Here is a 22,605-nt window from a genome sequence, read left to right on the forward strand (position 1 = left end):
CTCTGTGTGTCTTAACCCCTTCATATCCTAAGTTAGCAAAACATGCAAAGTTACAATGGTACCTCGGATTACATACGCTTCAGGTTACAGACTCCGCTAACCCAGAAATAGTACCTCAGGTTAAGAACTTTGCTTCAGGATGAGAACAGAAATCGTGCTCTGGCGGTGCGGCGGCAGCAGGAGGCCCCATTAGCTAAAGTGGTGCTTCAGGTTAAGAACAGTTTCAGGTTAAGAACGGACCTCCGGAACGAATTAAGTACTTAACCCGAGGTACCACTGTATTTAGACTGCAAATTCCCACACTATTTCCTATAACAAGCAATTCTTCTGACAGCAAGAAGAATGTCGGCAAGAAGCCACACATGGCTGAATAAAATACCTCAGTAATACACTATTACAATTAGCCCACATTAAAGATTGGCAGCCCATTCTGAATGACTTTCATTCCCTACAGGGGTGCAGATAATGGTTAGTAATTAGGCAGAGAGACCTAAGAGACCTTTGGCCTGTCTATCCTGTTCACAACACCAACCCTTGAACTCAGAATAAAAATCAGCATGCACATTCAAGACACCATTTTGTCCCCGGAATTGCTGTCTTGATCCATTCTTAAAGGGAGGAGTGAGAAGGATGCAACAACATGAGGCTGAGAGGTCACGTTGAAAGACAAGGTGTTGAACTTTCAGACACACTCATATGGGTGCCTTGAAAAGTATACAATATAATGAATATCTTCCTTGAGTGTTAAGAAGTCACACTGAAATTGTTTCAAACATGTACAATGGTACCTCGGGTTACATACGCTTCAGGTTACATATGCTTCAGGTTACAGACTCTGCTAACCCAGAAATAGTGCTTCAGGTTAAGAACTTTGCTTCAGGATGAGAATAGAAATCGTTCTCCGGCGGCGTGGCAGCAGCAGGAGGCCCCATTAGCTAAAGTGGTGCTTTAGGTTAAGAACAGTTTCAGGTTAAGTATGGACCTCTGGAACAAATTAAGTACTTAACCCGAGGTACCACTGTATTCCCTAAGTTTCCATTCTGAACACTTCCTCAATTTTCACACTAATGATCAGTGAAGATAGTGGGTTTTTAACAACAACAACACCACACTGCAATTTTATACTTAAAGTGGGGCTTGCTAGAATTTTGCTAACAAAGCATAATGTTTATGGCACTCCAAAAGTACAGCCGCCTTCTCAGGGATTGGATCCTGTTCCTCTTTCTGGAACGTGTGCTACATACTGCTTCAGGTTATTGCCACTGTTAGGCATGATAGCATGGCAATCAGAATAGTTCTGCAATGGTCAATTTGAAACCCTTTTCAAGTGGTACAAGCCAGACACAGGCGTAACGCCTCAGAATAAGGTCTGCTCAACAGGAGCAACACAGTACTGAATATCTGAATCCCCTCAAAAAGCCAACTTCTTTGCTCGTTTTGTGAATGCCAGCCAACCTCCATTGCCCTCCCTAATATCCTGAGTGAGCAAAACAGTCCTACACATCAACAACTCTAATCTTTCTCTTTTAATCTCCCCCATTCTTACAGCTATTCTTTCTGCTTTTGCCAGTGGATTTTTTTTAAAGCATACAAAAGAAAGGAGAAATGTACGCTGATAGAAACCGTACTTGCTTGATCAAATCCCAGTGCTATCTGTCTTTACAGCCATGGCGTTAGATCTACAAAAATCTATATTCACTGGTTCTCATGCCTACTTATTGTTTAAGGTCTTTTTAATGCTTTGTCTTGCAGCTTTGCACTATTCCTTATTATTTTCTGAACATGAAACAGGTTGCTTCTTTTGTAACCATTCTCCAAAATAAAATTAAACTTGATTCAGAGAATCAATATCTCAGTACTCAGAAGATTAATTTGAGACATTGAGGGGGGGAGGCTAGAAAAGGGGTTTTGGCAGCCAAGATGCAGGAGCGTTTTTTGAAGTTAACGTAGCTTCTGCAGCTGACCCCTTTCTTAACAAAACCGGTGATGTTTGTGATGGGCAGAATTCTCAGCACAGCTTTTGGACCAGAGGTTTGGCCCTCTATCTGACACTCCTGCTTTAGATAATTGCTTTTAAATATGCTCATTGTTTTGTAACAGAAAATGGCAGAGCACATTGCTAATAAATTTGAAGGAAATGGATGGATGGCAATGCAATACTTCCTTATTGCTGCTAGAGGCATTCATTACGCTGAAGCATTCAGAAATGGTTTTGGAACTCTGAAATCAAACATTAATGGTTATTAAGCTATTTATTGTCGTGATTAGGTTCTTCCTTACATTGCTCCATTAAAAAAAAAAAAAGGGAACGTTGCATCTGTGTATAAAAAATGCATGCATTTAATGTTTTCCTTTTCTTTCTTTTTTCATGTTGTCTTCTTGAGGAAGCACACAAAAAAGAGCACATTTTGCAAGTCAGTTTCAGAGAACAGACTACCCAATTACTAAGGAAACAAAGGACTACAGGGAAATCACCCTCTATTTATGTGCAGATAAAGAGCCCAATTCCTACAGACTGTTCCATACCAGCTTAGAGGCATAGGAGAGGATCGCAAGGCTGTGAAGATAAAATACAAAATACAACGTAACATAATGCATATCAAACAAAACTGGTTCAGTCCAGGCTCCCATTTATCCTGAGGGAGCTACTACATTTGCAAGTTGGTGTGGTCTACTGATCTGAGCAGTGGTTTACAGAAGGCCAAGGTGAAATCCCCACTCAGCCATGAAGTTCAATGGATGGCCTTAGACCTTGTTGTTGTTGTTGTTTAGTCGTTTAGTCGTGTCCAACTCTTTGTGACCCCATGGACCAGAGCACGCCAGGCACTCCTGTCTTCCACTGCCTCCTGCAGTTTGGTCAAACTCATGCTGGTAGCTTCGAAAACACTATCCAACCATCTCGTCCTCTGTTGTCCCCTTCTCCTTGTGCCCTCCATCTTTCCCAACATCAGGGTCTTTTCCAGGGAGTCTTCTCTTCTCATGAGGTGGCCAAAGTATTGGAGCCTCAGCTTCACAATCTGTCCTTCCAGTGAGCACTCAGGGCTGATTTCCTTCAGAATGGAGAGGTTTGATCTTCTTGCAGTCCATGGGACTCTCAAGAGTCTCCTCCAGCACCATTATTCAAAAGCATAAATTCTTTGGCAATAAGCCTTCTTTATGGTCCAGCTCTCACTTCCATACATCACTACTAGGAAAACCATAGCTTTAACTATATGTACCTCTGTTGGCAAGGTGATGTCTCTGCTTTTTAAGATGCTGTCTAGGTTTGTCATTGCTTTTCTCCCAAGAAGCAGGCGTCTTTTAATTTCGTGGCTGCTGTCACCTTAGACTGGGTGATCTCTCAGTCTAATCTACCTCTCAGGGTAGTTAGGGGGACAAAGTGCGAGACAAGAACCATATATTTCATTTTGAGCTCCTGGGGGAAAGGACAGGATCATTTAATATACACAGTACTTCCAGAAGCTTTACATTAAAGAAATCCATATTCAAATTTGTCCAGATTATTGGAGGGGGGAATTGTGTAACTGTACCAAATGTTGGGGGGGTCCCCAATAAAATGTCATACCAAGAGAGTAGATATAGTAAAAGGTAAAAGGCAAAGGACCCCTGGATGGTTAAGTCCAGTCAAAGGTGACTAAGGAGTTGCGGCGCTTATTTCACTTTCAGGCCAAGGGAGCCAGCGTTTGTCCACAGACAGCTTTCCAGGTCATGTGGCCAGCATGATTAAACTGCTTCTGGCGCAATGGAACACTGTGATGGAAACCAGAGTGCACAGAAATGCCATTTTCCTTCTTGCCGCAGCAATATCTATTTACCTACTTGCACTGGCGTGCTTTCGAACTGCTAGGTTGGCAGGAGCTGGAACAGAGCAACAGGAGCTCACCCCATTGTGGGGATTTGAACCACCGACCTCCTGATTGGCAAGCTCAAGAGGCTCAGTGCTTTGTCCACAGACAGCTTTTTGGGTCATGTGGCCAGCAGGACTAAGCCACTTCTGGTGAAACAGGACACCATGACAAGTGCTAGAGTGCACAGAAATGTTGTTTACCTTCCCGCCACAGCAGTACCTATTTATCTACTATATATAGGGACTTGCTGATCAGAAGGTCGGCGGTTCGAATCCCCGCAATGGGGTGAGCTCCCGTTGCTCGGTCCCTGCTCCTGCCAACCTCACAGTTTGAAAGCAAGTCAAAGTGCAAGTAGATGAATAGGTACCGCTCCGGCGGGAAGGTAAACGGCATTTCCGTGCGCTGCTCTGGTTCGCCAGAAGTGGCTTAGCCATGCTTAGCTGTACCCCGGCTCCCTTGGCCAATAAAGTGAGATGAGCGCCGCAACCTCAGAGTCGGTCATGACTGGACCTAATGGTCAGGGTTCCCTTTACCTTTACTTCAATAGGTACTGCTGCAGCAGGAAGGTAATTATAGTATATATACACCTATAGTATGTAGTATATATACATATGTATAATATATATACACTATAGTATATATAGTATTACCCAATATTTAAGACAAATTACAGGACTGAGCCCAGGCACAAATTAAATTCCATTTGTTTTACAGCACTAAAATTTATCTATTTCTAGCCTGAATTGTTTTTGTCGCATTTGTTTCGTACTACTTCTGATGAACTGTAGAGCCTCTAAAGATTCTCGAGATAAAGAATGATACAGCAGTTAGATGAGCTTGCTTTGGTAAAAGAAGTGCAGTCTCAGTGAAAATAGTGTACTACCACTACAAGGACAAGAGCAGATGCCATTACTGCCCATTCCAAATCCCCTTTGTGTTCTTCCTGCATCACTGAATCCATGTGGCCTGTGGGTTATTATTATTTTTAACGACGTCGTTTCTCTCTTAATTCACCCATTATGTGGTCACTCAACCACCTTGATCTACAGAACTGGCACTCCTACAGGAGCCACACAATACTCACTCTGCACATGTACAAAATGGGCCTTTTAGTGCGGCAGCATCTACACTTTGAAACTCCCTGCCTTTTATATATGTAGAGACCAAAAAAATGTAACTCCTTGCCTACTGACATCCAGTGGCACCTTTACCCTACTACTTTTGGCACCTCTTTAAACCTTTTTTTTTAGGCAAGCCTATTCACACACAAAGATGTTGACATGCTTTGTTAATCTCCTTTTAGTATACTGTTAATTTTATTGTCTTTTAAGTGTTTTGATTATTTGCTTCTGTTTTATTGATAATTTTAATATTTCTAACGTACTGCTAGAGATTTTATCAAAATCAAGTGGTATGTACATTTTGTTGTCTAACTACAGGTGAAACTTGGAAAATTAGAATATTGTGGGAAAGTTCATTTATTCCAGTAATTCAACTGAAAAGGTGATAGTAATATATGAGATAGACTCATGACATGCAAAGCGAGATATGTCAAGCCTTTATTTGTTATAATTGTGATGGTTATGGCGTATAGCTGATGAAAACCCCAAATTAACAATCTCAGAAAATTAGAGTATTAAATGAAATCAGCAAAACAAGGATTGCAAATAGAGCAATATTGGACTTCTGAGAAGTAGAAGCATGCATATGTACTTAGCACTTGGTTTGGGCCCCTTTTGCATCAATTACTGCCTCAATGCGGCGTGGCATGGATGCTATCATTAATTTGGGGTTTTCATCAGCTGTACTTGCAGATCTGAATCGTGCTGCTATATATTATGTTTCTTCATTTCTGAATTACTTTCTATGAAGCATCTCAAAGGGATTTCACTACAGTGGTACCTCGGGTTACATACGCTTCAGGTTACATACGCTTCAGGTTACAGACTCCGCTAACCCAGAAATAGTGATTCAGGTTAAGAACTTTGCTTCAGGATGAGAACAGAAATCGTGCGGCAGCAGCGGGAGGCCCCATTAGCTAAAGTGGTGCTTCAGGTTAAGAACAGTTTCATGTTAAGAACGGACCTCTAGAACCAATGAAGTTCTTAACCCGAGGTACCACATATACACACACATAAACACACACACACACACACACACACACACACACATATATATACACACATACTGAATAACACCTTCTCTGTTTTGAATCAAGCTACATCAGTGACTTTAGCCATTGTATACCAGGATGTGATTGAATGGAGCCTTATTGGAACTGTAGTTGTGAGTGTACCCAGATTAAAAAAAACACAATCCAATTTTTCTGTGAACTCATTGCAATAAACTTGGGCGGGCTGCCTCAGCAAAGTGAGCATTGCAGCACGGAGTCAACTCACAGCTCAGCTTATCAGTTTAAACCGCACTCCTATGCAGATTTACCTGAGAGTAAGCCCCATCAAACATAGGGAGGATCTGCTTCTGAATAGACTTACATAGGATTTCATTGTACATTGTATATGGGGCAGTCATATGCCTGTCTACTCAGACCTACGCCTCCTTGAGTTCAGTGGGAGCTTACTCCCAGGTAAGTGCATCTAGAAATGCAGCCTTCGTTGTGTCAATCTGTCTGCAAGTAATGACAGCTCTTTGGGGCTCAAATTCTTGACAAATATGGAAAGAAAGAAACTATGGGCAGAAAAAAAGCAAGTGTAGCAGATTGGCACACGCATACACACAAATCACCAAATGTAAGCACCTCAACAAGTCAATTCAAGTTCCCATGTTGGAAGGGAGACCATTGTTTCAGCATGTAGCTCGACCTAGTTAACTGATTTCACCCTGAAAGTGGGATTAGGTCAATAATCGAGCTACCTACCACTGCCCAATCATTTTATGTGAATTGGGCCTGTAGCTGGCCTATGAAAGGAGGTGGGGGGACCCCTTAGGGGTTTTTTTGCCACCTAAAAGGCTTTTCAGGTGAGTGCATGGCTCAAAAATCTCAAATGAAAATGTTGAGTGCATTCCTGTAGGTTCAGCTGCTTTGGTGGAAGAGGAATTGGCACAGGATGAATGTAAGTGTGATAAGTGGGAATACAACAGTGAAAGCCTATACAGTGGTACCTCGGTTTACAAACTTAATCCATTCTGGAAGTCCGTTCTTAAACCAAAACCATTCTTAAACCAAGGCACTCTTTCCCTAATGAGGCCTCCCGCTGCCGGTGCCCTTCCACCGTTCAGATTCCATTCTTCGACCGAGGTAAAGTTCTCAAACCGGGACACTATTTCTGGTTTTACGGAGTTTGTAAACCAACTTGTTCTTAAACCGGACTGCTCTTAAACCGAGGTACCACTGTACATGCTTGCTCAGAAGTAAGCTTACTCAGAAGTAAATTCAGTGTGGCTTCCTCCAGGATAAGTGTGCATAGAATTACATCCTAATAGTAATATTCTTGTTGAAGCACCTAAGCCGTTCATGCATCATAGAAACTAGATACAATTCCTGCACTAACAATTCAAAAAGATTATAATAGAAAAGGATTAGATAGAAATGAACACATATGTCCCACTGGAGGAGCTAATTCATTTAGCATTTCAGCAGTGATAGCCTTATCAACCATTACTGCTGTTACATGTGGTCACTTATTAATTGAAATGTCAGACCATACTTTTTGCATTTCATTGCCATTTTACTCCTTCTATTTATGGCCTTTTCTCTCTGCATCCATATAATGTATATACCTGTCAAGAGGGGATCATGTGTAAGCTTATGGCATATAGATTTTAGGGCTCCATAAGACTTCATCATTCAAGCTGCAACAAACCTATACCCTAACTCCTCTGAAAATTGCTACCAAGATATTCACAGAGAAACTGAGAAGGTACCATCAGGGCCACCAGCCCTGACTCCCCAAATCTGGTGTATAATCTAAGCAGGAACAAAACCCATTCCCTAACTTTTTCCTCTCAAAAGAGAGGGGAAACGAGAGAACAAGATTGCCTTGGCTTGATCTGTCACCTGCCCCCTCCCAACTTAAAATACCATCAGCACTCTAAAAATGCTAAAGACTATCAGTGAACCACAATCCCCAAAGCATATAAACTGTTGATTGGCTATGGCAGCTGTAAGATCATCCGTTACTCGTTTCCCATTTTACGTGTTGCTATTTTTGCAATCTCGAGTCAGGTACAAAATGCTGTGTTACATCTGGAATTTTGCCCAGGTAAGAACTGCACTCTCAGGTTATATAACTGCAACACTTTTATTTGATTTAACACAGACTTTCCCTCCCGCGCTAGACATAATCAATTAACAGTGGGGTTCCGTTATCTGCACAGTGTTTAGAAATAATTTACACCCTCCCTCAGGCTGTGATTTTAATTTTCATAGAAAACTCCCTTGGAATACAAATACTTCTGGGTTTGATTGATAAGGCAGAAGAAGACTTTTCCTTTCATCAACCTAGTTTTTGAAAAGGAAACTTTCAGAAGATAGCGATTGTTCTGTCATGGAGTCTTAGAAACGCCTACATATTGTGGCTACTCCAAACTGTACTTAAATGGGAATGAAGCGGTGAACAATGAACTTCTGATTACAGTTTCAACAAATATTGGCACCAGAGTCACCATGTTGTGTTCAACATTGGGTGAGTCGTCATGTGCATGACATGCACATGTGATGACGTGTGTCATGTGTGTGACTGTCTCATCAGAAGGAGGCCAGCCACACAGTGTAGCTTGCGCTTGGCTCTTGGCTTGCTGGCCTCGCTGTGGCTGGCCCTGTGGAGGAAGTGAGCTTGGCAAAAAAAATAATACAGTTCAGTGTGGCTTTTCTGCTTCCATAATTACTCTGAATAAGCAGTATTATTTTTGTTGTTGTTGTTGTTTAGTCATGTCCGACTCTTCGTGACCCCATGGACCAGAGCTCGCCAGGCACTCCTGTCTTCCACTGCCTCCTGCAGTTTGGTCAAACTCATGCTGATAGCTTCGAGAACACTATCCAACCATCTCGTCCTCTGTCGTCCCCTTCTCCTTGTGCCCTCCATCTTTCCCAACATCAGGGTCTTTTCCAGGGAGTCTAGTCTTCTCATGAGGTGGCCCAAGTATTGGAGCCTCAGCTTCAGGATCTGTCCTTCCAGTGAGCACTCAGGGCTGATTTCCTTCAGAATGGATTGGTTTGATCTTCTTGCAGTCCATGGGACTCTCAAGAGTCTCCTCCAGCACCATAATTCAAAAGCATCAATTCTTCGGCGATCAGCCTTCTTTATGGTCCAGCTCTCACTTCCGTACATCACTACTGGGAAAACCATAGCTTTTACTATACGGACCTTTGTTGGCAAGGTGATGTCTCTGCTTTTTAAGATGCTGCCTAGGTTTGTCATTGCTTTTCTCCCAAGAAGCAGTATTATTTTTAGCACAGGATAAAAACATGTATGCCTCGCTCCATTCCTAATGTAGTCTTCCATATCATAGCTCCCCACTCTGTGTCTTACCTAATATCTGTGTAACTTTCACAACAAGTCTGCATGAGTCCAGAAGCGTCTCACATGACTCTGGAACCTAGAGAAAACCTCTTAACGTGCAATCAATGTCCTCAGTGAAAACAGAGAGCCTTTTGAAAAAGGAAGTTTCACTGTAATACAAGTCCCACTACAGTTAGCATCTATTTTTGTCTTGCTTTTAGCCATTTGGTAGCGACATCTCAAATGTATGCGTGCACTATTTTTCTAGAAAAAGAGGTGTTGGAACTCACCACAAATGCCTCCTTCATTCTCTTAGAATGGCAATGGCACCCACCTGAGAGGTGCCAGAACTCACTCGAGAGTTGCTGGAACTAAGTTCCAGTGAGTTCCTGCTGAAGAAAAGCTCTGCTTGCACTTAGCAGAGAGTTAGCCTTTGTGTGAAAGGCAGGTCTAAGGGACGCTCTAACTAAAAGAAGCCAATTTGTACATATTTTCTATCAACCACTGCTAATTCAGGGGCAGGCCTTGCTCCCTTCTCTATGAATTGGCATAGGAGTGAATTTAAGAATGGCTGTGGACCATAATGGTTTCTGAGGCTGTTTTCACTGCACTGGTTCTGCTCAAAAGACGCTGTGGGGGGAGTTTGCAGGGACTCATCATGGAAGGAAAAGAAATGTAAAAACCTGCTTTCACATGTGGAACGCCCTTAATGGATGGGTTTTCTCTGTTGGTTCAGGAAAAAATAGATATAAAGGGGAGAATTCCTGGATGCCAAGATCCAAGTTTTGGGCAAATACTACTTGGTATAAATTTAGAATATGTATGAATATATACATATTCTATAACCTGACTGAGGCTGCAATCCTAGTCCCCACTTATCAGGGAGAAAATCCCATTGGATTTAATAGGCTTGACTTTTGAGAAGACATAGTTGGAATAATGCTGCAATATATTAAAGAAGAGGAGGTGGTATGGCAGGTTATTTTTGTTTTTTCTTAAAAATATATATATATAAATGAGTTATTGCCTACTCACAATTTAAATGCCAAGTGGCTAAAATATGTGCATTTTAATGTTCTCTGAAGAAAAACACAACATTTCCTCAGCATTTAACAATTTTAGAGATGCACTCAGACAGCAGTTGCTGGGGGGGGGGGGATATTTCACAAATACAGACTATTGGAAACCATAAGAATTTGTAGAAACTACATCACCCCACCCCCCATTTTGATGTAGTTTGACTATTAAAGCTTTTAAAAAATTAAAAATAACAATTCAATTGTAACTGATCACATGGTATAATCTACTGGTGGTTGTGGTGGTTCTGGTAGCATTGGAATCATTTGGCAGATCACAGTTATAATCTTCTTGTCAGTCTTTGACTAGCTCACACTTTTTAAATGAAAGGAAGAGAACGAGAAAAGAGACCATGGCAGAACAAACCTTGAAAGGGATGCTATGTATTTATCACATTGTTTGAATAATTGGAAGAAGACTTTTTTCCTGATGTGAGCCAGGATTTTAAGAAATGTAGTGGCTGAGTACTGGGACGTGGTAAAGGTCCAATTTATACATCCAGAAATATCAAGTGTTAAAGCCTTTTCAGGCTTCACAAGGGTGGGTGGATGAAGCATGTACATTTTTGTTGTTGTCGTTTAGTCGTGTCCGACTCTTCATGACCCCATGGACCAGAGCACGCCAGGCACTCCTGTCTTCCACTGCCTCCCGCAGTTTGGTCAAACTCATGCTGGTAGCTTCGAGAACACTATCCAACCATCTCGTCCTCTGTCGTCCCCTTCCCCTTGTGCCCTCCATCTTTCCCAACATCAGGGTCTTTCCCAGGGAGTCTTCTCTTCTCATGAGGTGGCCCAAGTATTGGAGCCTCGGCTTCAGGACCTGTCCTTCCAGTGAGCACTCAGGGCTGATTTCCTTCAGAATGGAGAGGTTTGATATTCTTGCAGTCCATGGGACTCTCAAGAGTCTCCTCCAGCACCATAATTCAAAAGCATCAATTCTTCGGCGATCTGCCTTCTTTATGGTCCTCCTCTCACTTCCATACATCACTACTGGGAAAACCATAGCTTTAACTATACAGGCCTTTGTCGGCAAGGTTATGTCTCTGTCTTTTAAGATGCTGTCTAGGTTTGTCATTGCTTTTCTCCCAAGAAGCAGGTGTTTTTTAATTTCGTGACTGCTGTCACCATCTGCAGTGATCATGGAGCGCAAGAAAGTGAAATCTCTCACTGCCTCCATTTCTTACTGCCTACTAAATTCAGCAGGGAAGACTGTAGCCAGGGGTGTAGCCTCAGCTCACAATTTTTAGGGGGGTGAGTTAGGCACCTCCATGCAGGGACCCCCTATGCTGCCCTACCTGACTCCAAGGGGGCTGGGCCCCGGAGCCTGGCTTGGCCTCACCACTGCGTCCCTGACCCCCTTGCTGAATGGCCGCCTGGCCAGCGTCAGGGTGTGTGTGGTTGCCTGTCAAGGGCTGCAGCAGCCAGCTAGGCTCCTCATATGGAATATGCAGAGTTGGCAAAATTAACAGGAAGACTCAGAAATAAGGATAATAACAAATTTAAAAATGAATGGGAATTTTTTTATTGCATATAAGTCAAAGCATTGTATACAAGTTGATACATCAGCAGGATTCTAAAACATTTGTAGTATTATGATGATAGATAAGAATTTGATATATACAGATGGAAACTAATATTTGGACATGCTCGAAATAACCAAAAATAATGGAACCATAGAGAGAGTAGAGGGAAGTTACAGGATGGAAAAATCCCACATTGCGATATTTTATTGATGTTTAATTTATATGATGTATGTTAGGCTTCCTCAACCTCGGCCCTCCAGATGTTTTGAGACTACAATTCCCATCATCCCTGACCACTGGTCCTGCTAGCTAGGGATCATGGGAGTTGTAGGCCAAAAACATCTGGAGGGCCGAGATTGAGGAAGCCTGATGTATGTTATAAAAAAACTAATAAAAAAATTATTGAAAAATAAAATAAGAGAACAGGAGCAATGCCAATTCACTGAGGCAGCAGAGGGCAGCTGATGTCCAAGGTGGTGGGGCTCTCATACTAGACTCAATATGGACTGGAAAAGCATGTTGCAATTGGCTGAATGTGGCACCAATGTACCATGACAAAGACTTGGGTGGAGGAGGTAAAGCAAGTGTCATCAGAATAGATGGCTTTTAAAATAGGATTAGACAAACTTGACAGCTACTAGCCATAATGGCTATGCTCCCCCCTCCACAGTTGGAGGCGGTAATTTTTCTGTATACCAGTTACTGGAAACCACAAGAGATAGGGTTGCCATTGGTCTAGAATTTCCTGGACAGATCCAGAAAGCCACTTCCACCCTGCAGAGGAGGTGGGATTGCGGGCGTCACGGCCCCACCACACACGCAGGGCTGTGCGATTGGGGGAATCCCCAGCCAATCAGCTGGCTTTGGGGGCATGGCCTGCCCGATTTAAATGCAGGCGCAGCCGGGGATCTCGCTCTTTTCTCGCATACCAGCTGTTCCTGTTTCCCACCCTCCCATCCTTTAAGGTTTTCGTTCCTTAACCTTGCTATGAACCTTGGTTGGTCGCCGTTGAGGGGCCTGGTAGGAATTTTTCCACCTGGCAAATTGGCACCAGCCACTTGGTTTTCGCCTACCTCATAGCAAATCATCACAACTTTCTTGGTATTGGCAATTAGGCATTAGTATTGGTATTGTTTCGTAGATGGAAGAGGGGAGGAAGCGCCATCACCTGCCCCGCATATTGAAGGGTAGTCTGATAAAGGATTCCGGGGGGCTTGGCCCTGTCCGAAGCCTATGGAGGTGAGGGCCTAAGGCACGCCCCCGAGCGGTGACCCCGGGGGAGTTCCTAGTTGATGTGCATCAGCAGGACTCCCCCTACTGGTGGTTAACCCTTCCTGGACTTCAAGCGTATGGACTGAAGCCGGATATAGTTGGTTAGGACCAATGCCTAAGCCAATACTGCTCATCACCAATAAAGTTGTGGCCTTATTTAGCCCATTAACCTTAATAATTGTGTCATGTGTCTTTATTTCCACTGGGGGGGGGCAGGAACTCTCCACACAACACACGTATCCGAGTGGAAATTGCTAAAATGTCCAGGAAAATCCGGACATATGGCAAAACTAAAAGAAGCTCAACAACTTTTGGTCAAAAAAAAAAAAAAAAAAAAAAGTTCACGAGATATTTCATTGAAATATGGCAACCCTAACAGGAGGTCTTGCTTCCGGCTTTCCCATAAATATCTGGTTGGCCACTGTGATAACTGGATGCTGGATTAGGTTAGGCACTGGCCTGATCCAAAAGGCTCTTCCTATGTTCTTATAAAAAGAAGAATAAGAAGAGTTTGGATTTGCTATCCCACTTTATCACTACCCTAAGGAGTCTCAAAGCAGCTAACAATCTCCTTTCCCTTCCTCCCCCACAACAAACACTCTGTGAGGTGAGTGGGGCTGAGAGACTTCAAAGAAGTGTGACTGGCCCAAGGTCACCCAGCAGCTGCATGTGGAGGAGCAGGGCATCAAACCCGGTTCACCAGATTACAAGTGCACTGCTCTGGAGCACTACAGCACACTAGCTCAGGTAAAGGTAAAGGTAAAGGACCCCTGGACGGTTAAGTCCAGTCAAAGGTGACTATGGGGTGTGGCGTTCACCTCGCTTTCAGGCCGAGCAAGCCAGTGTTTGTCCACAGACAGCTTTCCAGGTCATGTGGCCAGCATGACTAAACCGCTTCTGGCACAACAAAACATTGTAACAGAAGCCAGAGCGCACAGAAATGCTGTTTACCTTCCCGCCGGAATCATAGAATCATAGAGTTGGAAGAGACCATAAGGGCCATCGAGTCCAACCCCCTGCCAAGCAGGAAACAGAGGTACTGCCAGAGCAGTACCTATTTATCTACTTGCACTGGCGTGCTTTCAAACTGCTACATTGACAGAAGCTGGGACTGAGCAATGGGTGTTCACCCTGTTGCAGGGATTCGAACCACCGACCTTCCAATCAGCAAGCCCAAGCGGCTCAGTGGTTTAGACCACAGCTCCACCCGCGTCCCTTTATGTTCTTATATTGTTATGATAGGCAAGCAAACAAAAAACTACTCATTGAGAGGCCCCCCCTCTTTAATTGAGGCCTATTGCTTAGCACTCATCGCAAAAGGCAATAAATCATGCATCCGCAACATGAGAATTGTGCGTGCCATAGCGTTATTTAAATTGCCATAGTCTTACTGTCATAATATGTAGGGATGGTGCCAAAGCCAATTATATTCTGAAGGCTTGGCAAAGAACCACCTTCATGTACCTTGAATTACTGTGGCGTTCCTTTAAAAGGTGTCATCTTGCGATTCCTATGACAGAGCATTGTTTCCCAGCTAGCCTTAGCGACAAGAAAGAGAATATAATGGGCACAGTGATCTGCAAGATGTTTGCAAAACTGTTCTGCTGCATTTATTATATATATATTCATAAAGGAAAAAGAAATCTGTCAGAGCAGCTGCGTGGCTGGTTTACGAATGCAGCTAAATTCAACACATTACTGCCTCTTTAGCCACACAAACTTTAAAAGTGTTAGAGCAGATTTAAAAACACATTTCTTTTCCTGTTAGTTCCACTCTACATGAATAGTGATTCAGAAACAACCCCAAGATGGAAAAAAAACACCCTTTTAATATATATACATATATAGTGTCTTAAAGGCAGAATATGCTACAAGGAAAGCATATTTTATCCCCCGGCCTCATTCCATTTTTATCCTAAATGTTTATTATTTAACTGTCGCCTTTAGTAAATATTCAGGGGGAAAGCTTGATAAAGTGCTGCAGAAAGATTTATACTCTGATTCAGAAGATATAAGAAAAAATAATATGACCTAATTTTACTTTTATTTGGCTATTTTGCTACAGGGAAGTCCCACTCAAAGTTAGAATTAAATTATATTTCTGCAAGGGGAAAAAAGAGGGGAGCAGGAGGGCGGGGTGTAATACCAGCTTTAATAGCAAATTAAGGTGCTTGAGTGTTCCCAGGAGGAAAGCCGAAACGGGGTTTTAATTGAGACAGGTGAAAATCTGTGGTTTGTAGAGGTACAGTACATTTTTAAACAATAGCCCAAAGTGGAAAATCACTTCTCCCCACAGAAACCTGATAAAAATTGAGCATTCTCTAGGAACCATAGAAAGTTGTGTGTCTGCTGGGGGGGGCAGGATCAGAAAAGGGGTAGGGATAGCGAAATGTCCTGCCAGGGCCTGCAACTTATTACAGTACCCTGGAAGAAGGCATAGCTCATTGGCTGTCTGGAACCATGAAGAGGAGCAGGCCTGTTAGGCTGTGAGAATACCCTGCAACATTTTATTGCAGCACCCACTTGTTTAAGCACACATCCTGTTATTCCTAGTATAAGACCAGCTGTGGTGTATTAAAGGCTTCCTCAGACCTTTCCTTAATAATAATAATTTATTATTTATACCCCGCACATCTGGCCGGGGTTCCCCAGCCACTCTAGGCGGCTGCCAACAGAATATTAAAAACACGATAAAACAGCAAACATTAAAAACTGCCCTAAACAGGGCTGCCTTCAGATGTCTTCTAAAAGTCAAATAGTTGTTTATTTCCTTGACATCTGATGGGAGGGCATTCCACAGAGCAGGCACAACTACCAAGAAGGCCCTCTGCCTGATTCCCTGTAACCTCACTTCTCACAGTGAGGGAACCGCCAGAAGGTCCTCGGAGCTGGACCTCAGTGTCCGGGCTGAACGATGGGGGAGGAGATGCTCCTTCAAGTATACTGGGCTGAGGCCGTTTAGGGCTCTAAAGGTCAACCTTTGAATTGTGCTCGGAAATGTACTGGGAGCCAATGCAGGTATTTCAGGACCGGTGTTATGTAGTCTCGATGGCCACTCCCAGTCACCAGTCTAGTTGCCACATTCTGGATTAGTTATAGTTTCTGGGTCACCTTCAAAGGTAGCCCCACATAGAGCGCATTGCAGTAGTCCAAGCAGGAGATAACTAGAGCATGCACCACTCTGGCAAGATCGTCCGCGGGCAGGTAGGGTCTCAGCCTGCGTACCAGGTGGAGTTGGTAGACAGCTGCCCTGGATACAGAATTGACCTGTGCCTCCATGGACAGCTGTGAATCCAAAATGACCCCCAGGCTGCGCACCTGGTCCTTCAGGGGCACAATTACTCCATCCAGGACCAGAGAGTCCTCCACATCTGCCCACCCCCTGTCCCCCCAAAACGTACTGGGACCCAATGCAGGTCCTTCAGGACTGGTGTTATATGGTCTCAGTAGCCACTCCCAGTCACCAGTCTAGCTGCCAACTCAGACAATGGATGCTGTTTGAGAGTCTTGTGTCTAGTGGACAACTAGACAGCAAGTGCTTATTCTTGAGACCACCTCTCTGTCTTTAGCCAATTCAGTGGTTCTCTTGTGCATGATTGTGAGAGATAACCAAATGGTTCTACATGCTAAGACTAAACGCCAAAGGCACAAATCCATTTGCTTTCAAAATTTTCTGTGTTGGTCATGTAACTGAAGTACAGTGGTACCTCGGGTTACATACGCTTCAGGTTACATACGCTTCAGGTTACAGACTCCGCTAACCCAGAAATAGTGCTTCAGGTTAAGAACTTTGCTTCAGGATGAGAACAGAAACTGTGCTCCGGCGGCGCAGCAGCAGCAGGAGGCCCCATTAGCTAAAGTGGTGCTTCAGGTTAAGAACAGTTTCAGGTTAAGAACGGACGTCCGGAACGAATTAAGTACTTAACCCGAGGTACCACTGTATGAGAAAACGAGTTGTTTGCAGATGATTTTATAAACATCCACTGGTCAGCATCCAAACAGTGACAGGAGTAATTCTGTGAGCCCTGTGGAACTTGTAAAAAACTGTTCTTCCAGAGGGAAAAACAGTAGCTCTCTACATGGCAACCGGCTTTTGAAAAATAAGGTACTGGCAAGTGCTTTTAAAACACCCTAGGCTGGTGTGCAGGTCAGAGACCATCATTGCATTACAGTATATGTGAAGTACCCTCTAATACAGTTCAGTTTTTAGAGATGATTGTATGGATTGGCATTATTATATAGTCAACCATGCAGCTCATAGAATCATAGAATTGTGGAGTTGGAAGGGACTACAACCCCCTGCAATGCAGGAATCTTTTGCTCAAACCCAGGACCCTGAGATTAAGAGTCTCATGCTCTACCAGCTGAGCTAAGGACTGTGTAAAGGAAAAGACAGGCCTTTGGATGACAGTCATACGCAGAAGGACATAATCGGTAGTGCAGAGTTTACATCAAAAAGATCCCTTTGAGCACAGGCTGACACAGTCTGCTGTGAGTGGGTGCAGGGATTCAGAAGATGACGATTCAGCTTGACAACTCCTCAGAGAAGAAATCCCCAGAGAGAAAATGTCAGGGAGGTATCATTTTTACAATTACGAGCTAATGAGCATCCTCTTGGAAATTCAAAGGATGCAACAGAGTGGAAATGACAACTTCATCTCTTAGGCTTAATAAGCCCAACAATGAAGACAACAACAATAAATGGTAATTGGAAGGTGAAGAAGAAGAAGAAGAAGAAGAAGAAGAAGAAGAAGAAGAAGAAGAAGGAGAAGTGGAAAGCTTTAAATAAATATGTAAATACATGCCATAAGATGTATCCTCAGGAGGACAAGTCTGCAGAACTGTAACGCTGGATAAGACAAGACAGTTGTTTCTGATCCTTTAGTTGCCCTGCTAAGCACCACGTAATGATTTTCATCATGTTAAGCAACTCCTCTTTGCCTTGTTCCAGTCAGGCTATGAGTTTGCAGGATGCCAAGCACAGCCTGGAAAAGACTGTAGCAAGAGACTAGCAATGAGTAGCTGGTATAAGATGTTCTGGGTAGCCTAAACTGGCCCAGTATGTGCAGGACCTGAGACGGCCTCAGTGCAAACTTCCACCTTAAAAGGATGATACTTCAGCAGGGTGTTTACCTCAGTGAAGCACCTAAATAGGAAAGAAAGAAAAAAACGAAGTACAGGAGCCTTCGCTGAAAGCTAGGAGGAACTGAAGAGCCATTGTCAGGCTTCCTCAAACTGGGCCCTCCAGATGTTTTTGGCCTACAACACTCATGATCCCTAGCTAGTGGGACCAGTGGTCAGGGATGATGGGAATTGTAGTCTCAAAACATCTGGAGGGCCCAGTTTGAGGAAGCCTGCCCATAGTCATGGGAGCTTTAAAATGACACAAGAGGTTTAGGAAGAGGGTGGGGGAGGGGGAGTGAAGTTGTGGATTCTGGCTCCTCACCAGAGAAACCTATACAGTGATACCTCAGGTTAAGTATTTAATTCGTTCCGGAGGTCTGTACTTAACCTGAAACTGTTCTTAACCTGAAGCACCACTTTAGCTAAGGGGGCCTCCAGCTGCTGCTGCGCCACCGGAGCACAATTTCTGTTCTCATCCTGAAGAAAAGTTCTTAACCTGAAGCACTATTTCTGGGTTAGCGGTGTCTGTAACCTGAAGCGTATGTAACCCGAGGTACCACTGTACCCTCAGATTCGAAAGTCCAGTCAGGTGTGAAGTTATTGTTCTTTGCGTTGCAGGTTTAAAACCAAAATTATTAAATAAATTCATAAATAAAAATGAATGAAGCCACAATTTTTACAAGTGCCTTATAAGTAATACCGTACTGCCATGTCAGAAAGTATTGAAATAATGGTGGGCTTCAGCCTCCCGTCAACTGAGGTGTCTCCATTTACTTTTAATTCTTGCTATTATGCAGATAATCCTCAAACTTTTAAATTAAAAAATTCTGTCATCCTGTACCTGAGAACATTCACCCACAAGTTCACTCCTGGGGGAAATATCTGTAGTGAGTTTAGCTGTCACCTTCTCCCCATTTCAAAGGAGTATTTTGACAAATGTTCTCTCTGTATAACAAAGCGACTCAAAATTCTGTTTTTTATATATATACCGTTATATATGCTGGCAACTTATCTCATCTTGCTTCAGCTACAGCTGTTTATATCCCAAACCAAGTAAGAAATACTCCAATATTCCTTTTGTCAAGAATCCTGAATGAAGGGCTGTTGCTGTCCATGGTGCTAACTTCTACAAGTTGAGTATTATGGCAACATCAGTGTTACCGTTCATGATGCAAGCAGCTTCCTTTTCTTTCTTGCCGTTTATTTTCCTTCTTTTGGAAAACATGAAGAAGTGTGTAATAGATCTCTGGCTATGTCGCTTCTTCCTAATTACTCTCTTTGCTTTGGAAAGATAAAAGCTGGCGCCGTTTTATCTTACTTATTGCATTTGCTTCCCAACCGTTCCAAAGAGCTGAGGACAATGTGCATGGAGTTAGCCTATTGTTTCCTGACGGATTCATGACAAGCAGGAGTTAGAAAGACTGGTTTGTGGGTGGATGAATCATTTCCCCACAATGATCATAGAATTGTAGAGTTGGAAGGTACCCCAAGGATCACTGTGGCGATCACACAGGGTCCCCCGGACGTTTGACGGTCTATTGATCCCTGTACCACCGCTGTGATTGCCTCTTCGCTACCACCAACCCGTTTCCCTCGGGTACACACGGAGTCCAGACAGTTGTTAACATTAACAAATAATCAAGTTTATTTTTATAAGCACGAACAAGTTTAAGATTTCTGTTAATTTTTCTTAATCTTAGTTCCTTTACTGTCCTATACATTTCCTAATAACTGCTAACTGATTATCCCAACTGTCTATCTGACTCCTCCTATCAGTTTCTCTCACTCTCTCACCACACAACACGACCAACCCACAGACTTATCCTCCCTCTTCCTTCTCCAACTCCCAACTCTCAACTGACTTCCACACAACACCGACTCTAACTCCTCCTATCAGTTTCTCTCTGGCCAATCACATCACACTCATTTAACCCTTTCCTTATGACTCACCTAGCAGGCAAATGCCACAATCACCTAGTCCAACCCCCTGAAATGCAGGGATGTCAGCTAACGCATCCATGACAGATGGCCATCTAGCCTCGGCTTGAAAACCTTCAAGGAAGGAGAGTCCACAACCTCCCAAGGGAGACTGTTCCACTGTCAAACAGCTCTTACTGCCGTAACATTTTTCGTGAAGTTTAGTCAGAATCTCCTTTCTTATAACTTGATTGCTTTGCTTCTCTGCAAAGTGACAGTTGTTTCTTTCTGGGTTAAGTTTAAACTCCTAACCAAGGTCTTTAATTCTTTTTAATTGCTCTTGTATTCTGTTCCGCTTGTTAGCAGAGCAGACCTACCGACCTGGGGAGAGAACATCTGCAATGAAATTTCCATTGCATCCAGAGCCCTGCTGGTCAGGATGGGAAAAGGGAAGGAGTGGCTAGTTTTTTCTTTCGGTTTCCAGATCCTGGACTGGTATAATTTTGGGGCCTAGGGCAGGGGGGAAAGGGACACAGGATCCTGCAGATCCCTGGCCTTCCCAAACATATCCCTGGTCCCATTTCTGTCAGAAACCACCATTAGAATAACAATGGTGGGTGTTCTAGGGAGGCCTCTGGTGGCAGAAAGGAAGGTCTGTGCGGCTGCCTTCCCCATGAGTACAGGATTGCTCCCTACTTTGTATATATTCAATTGACAGGCATGGATTAGGCTAAGAGAGAGCAACAAGTCTAAGGTAGCCTAGTGTATTTCAGGGCTGAATGGGATTTGAGCCCTTGTCTCCTTCTTCCTCAATAAATGTACTTTGAATTAGAGCACACTATCTCACCTGGCAAAAAGAGACTTGAGCAATGCCATGTATTGCTGATTTACTTTACTTGGGGAAGGCTAAGCTAATATGATTCATGAAGATTCCTTATGAAGTATGCAGCTTTCACTCAGTTTGCAGTTCTCAGTTTTCACAAAGTTTGCAGTTCTCCGTTCTCGATGACACCCTTTTTACCATCTTTTGACATTGAGACCTGAATGCACTCTGGAATTTGGCACCCCAAGGGTTAACAAGGACAACAGAGATAACTGGGAGACTGGTCCTGACAGACCTACACTGGCTCCCAGTATGTTTCAGAGCACAGTTCAAAGTTCTGGCACTGACCTTTAAAGCCCTAAATTGCCTCCGCCTAGTATACCTGAAGGAGCATCTCCACCCCCATCATTCAGCCTGGACGCTGAGGTCCAGCTCCGAGGGCCTTCTGGCAGTTCCCTCCTTATGAGAACTGAAGTTACAGGGAACCAGGCAGAGGTCCTTCTTGACAGTGGCACCCACCCTGTGGAACGCTCTCCCATCAGATGTCAAAGAGATAAATAACTATCCAAATTTTAGAAAAAATCTAGAGGCAGCCCTGTATTAGGAAGTTTTTAATGTTTGATGTTTTGCTGTGCCTGGGGCAATGCAGTCAGATGGGTGGCATAAGTTGTTATTGTTGTTGTTGTTGTTGTTGTTGTTGTTGTTGTTGTTGCATAGCTGTCAACGTTTCCCTTTTTAAAAAGGAAATTCCCGTATTCCGAATAGGATTCCTCGCAAGAAAAGGGAAAAGTTGACAGCTATGTGGTGTTGGTGTTGGTGTTGTTGTTGCTGCTACTGCTGGCCTTAGAAAGCGAAGCAGGCGTTGAAAATGTCTCCTAGTTACAATATGATATTTATTACCAATAAATCCTCAAATTGCTCAGGACCTAAATTTGTTAGGTAGTGCTTCTTTCCTTACATGCTACTGCAGCCTTCCCCAGCACAGTGACTTCCAAATCCTTTGAATTATGATTCCCATAAGATGCAGCCAGCATGGCCAAGGATGATGGAAGGTGTGACCCAAAACATCTGGGGAGTACCAGGTTGAGGAAATCGGTCCCTACCAAATCTGTCTCTACCAAAATCACCCCACTCCCAACTTGACCTCTCAATGTGACAGTCCCATCGTAAACCAAAGGTACACCAAGGGATATCCATTACAGTACAGTAGCTATTCCACCCTAACTTTGGAATTGTCTTCTTCATAGGTGTTGCTGCAACTCCTCTCAATTTTGACTGGCTTTCAGCTGCCAGGATTACACTACAACTCAGGGATTTGAGCAGCCTGTGTTTTAAGTGGCAGATCCCTCTGGGTTTTGTTTTCCTGTTTAGATACTCAATGAATTTTTCCTTTTCTTCTTTTTCTAAAAAAAAATAAATAAAAATCCTCAGCCTGTGGGCACATTAAAAATGCTAAACCTAGAAGAGTCCAATATGTTCTCTGCTTAATAACAGTCCTCTCAGGTTTGTACCAGATTGATTTTGTTAATAAAGTCTACTTTAACATGTCTAAGTCCTCTA

The 22,605-nt window shown here is 43.3% G+C and overlaps 1 protein-coding gene across 1 annotated transcript in view; it reads left to right on the plus strand.

Annotated features, from left to right (window-relative positions):
- Positions 1-11,654: 11,654 nt before the first annotated feature.
- Positions 11,655-22,605, plus strand: part of LOC308485977 (cytosolic beta-glucosidase-like) — a gene marked incomplete at its 5' end in the record, with an annotated part of 68,525 nt that continues 57,574 nt past the window's right edge. Inside the window, one exon of the mRNA XM_081022205.1 lies at positions 11,655-11,774. Coding sequence (XP_080878331.1) covers positions 11,655-11,774 — 120 coding nt within the window. The remainder of the gene's footprint in view (positions 11,775-22,605) is intronic.

The sequence above is a fragment of the Podarcis pityusensis genome (assembly GCF_964106645.2).
Source record: "Podarcis pityusensis genome assembly, chromosome: 9".
NCBI classification, from domain to species: Eukaryota; Metazoa; Chordata; class Lepidosauria; order Squamata; family Lacertidae; genus Podarcis; species Podarcis pityusensis.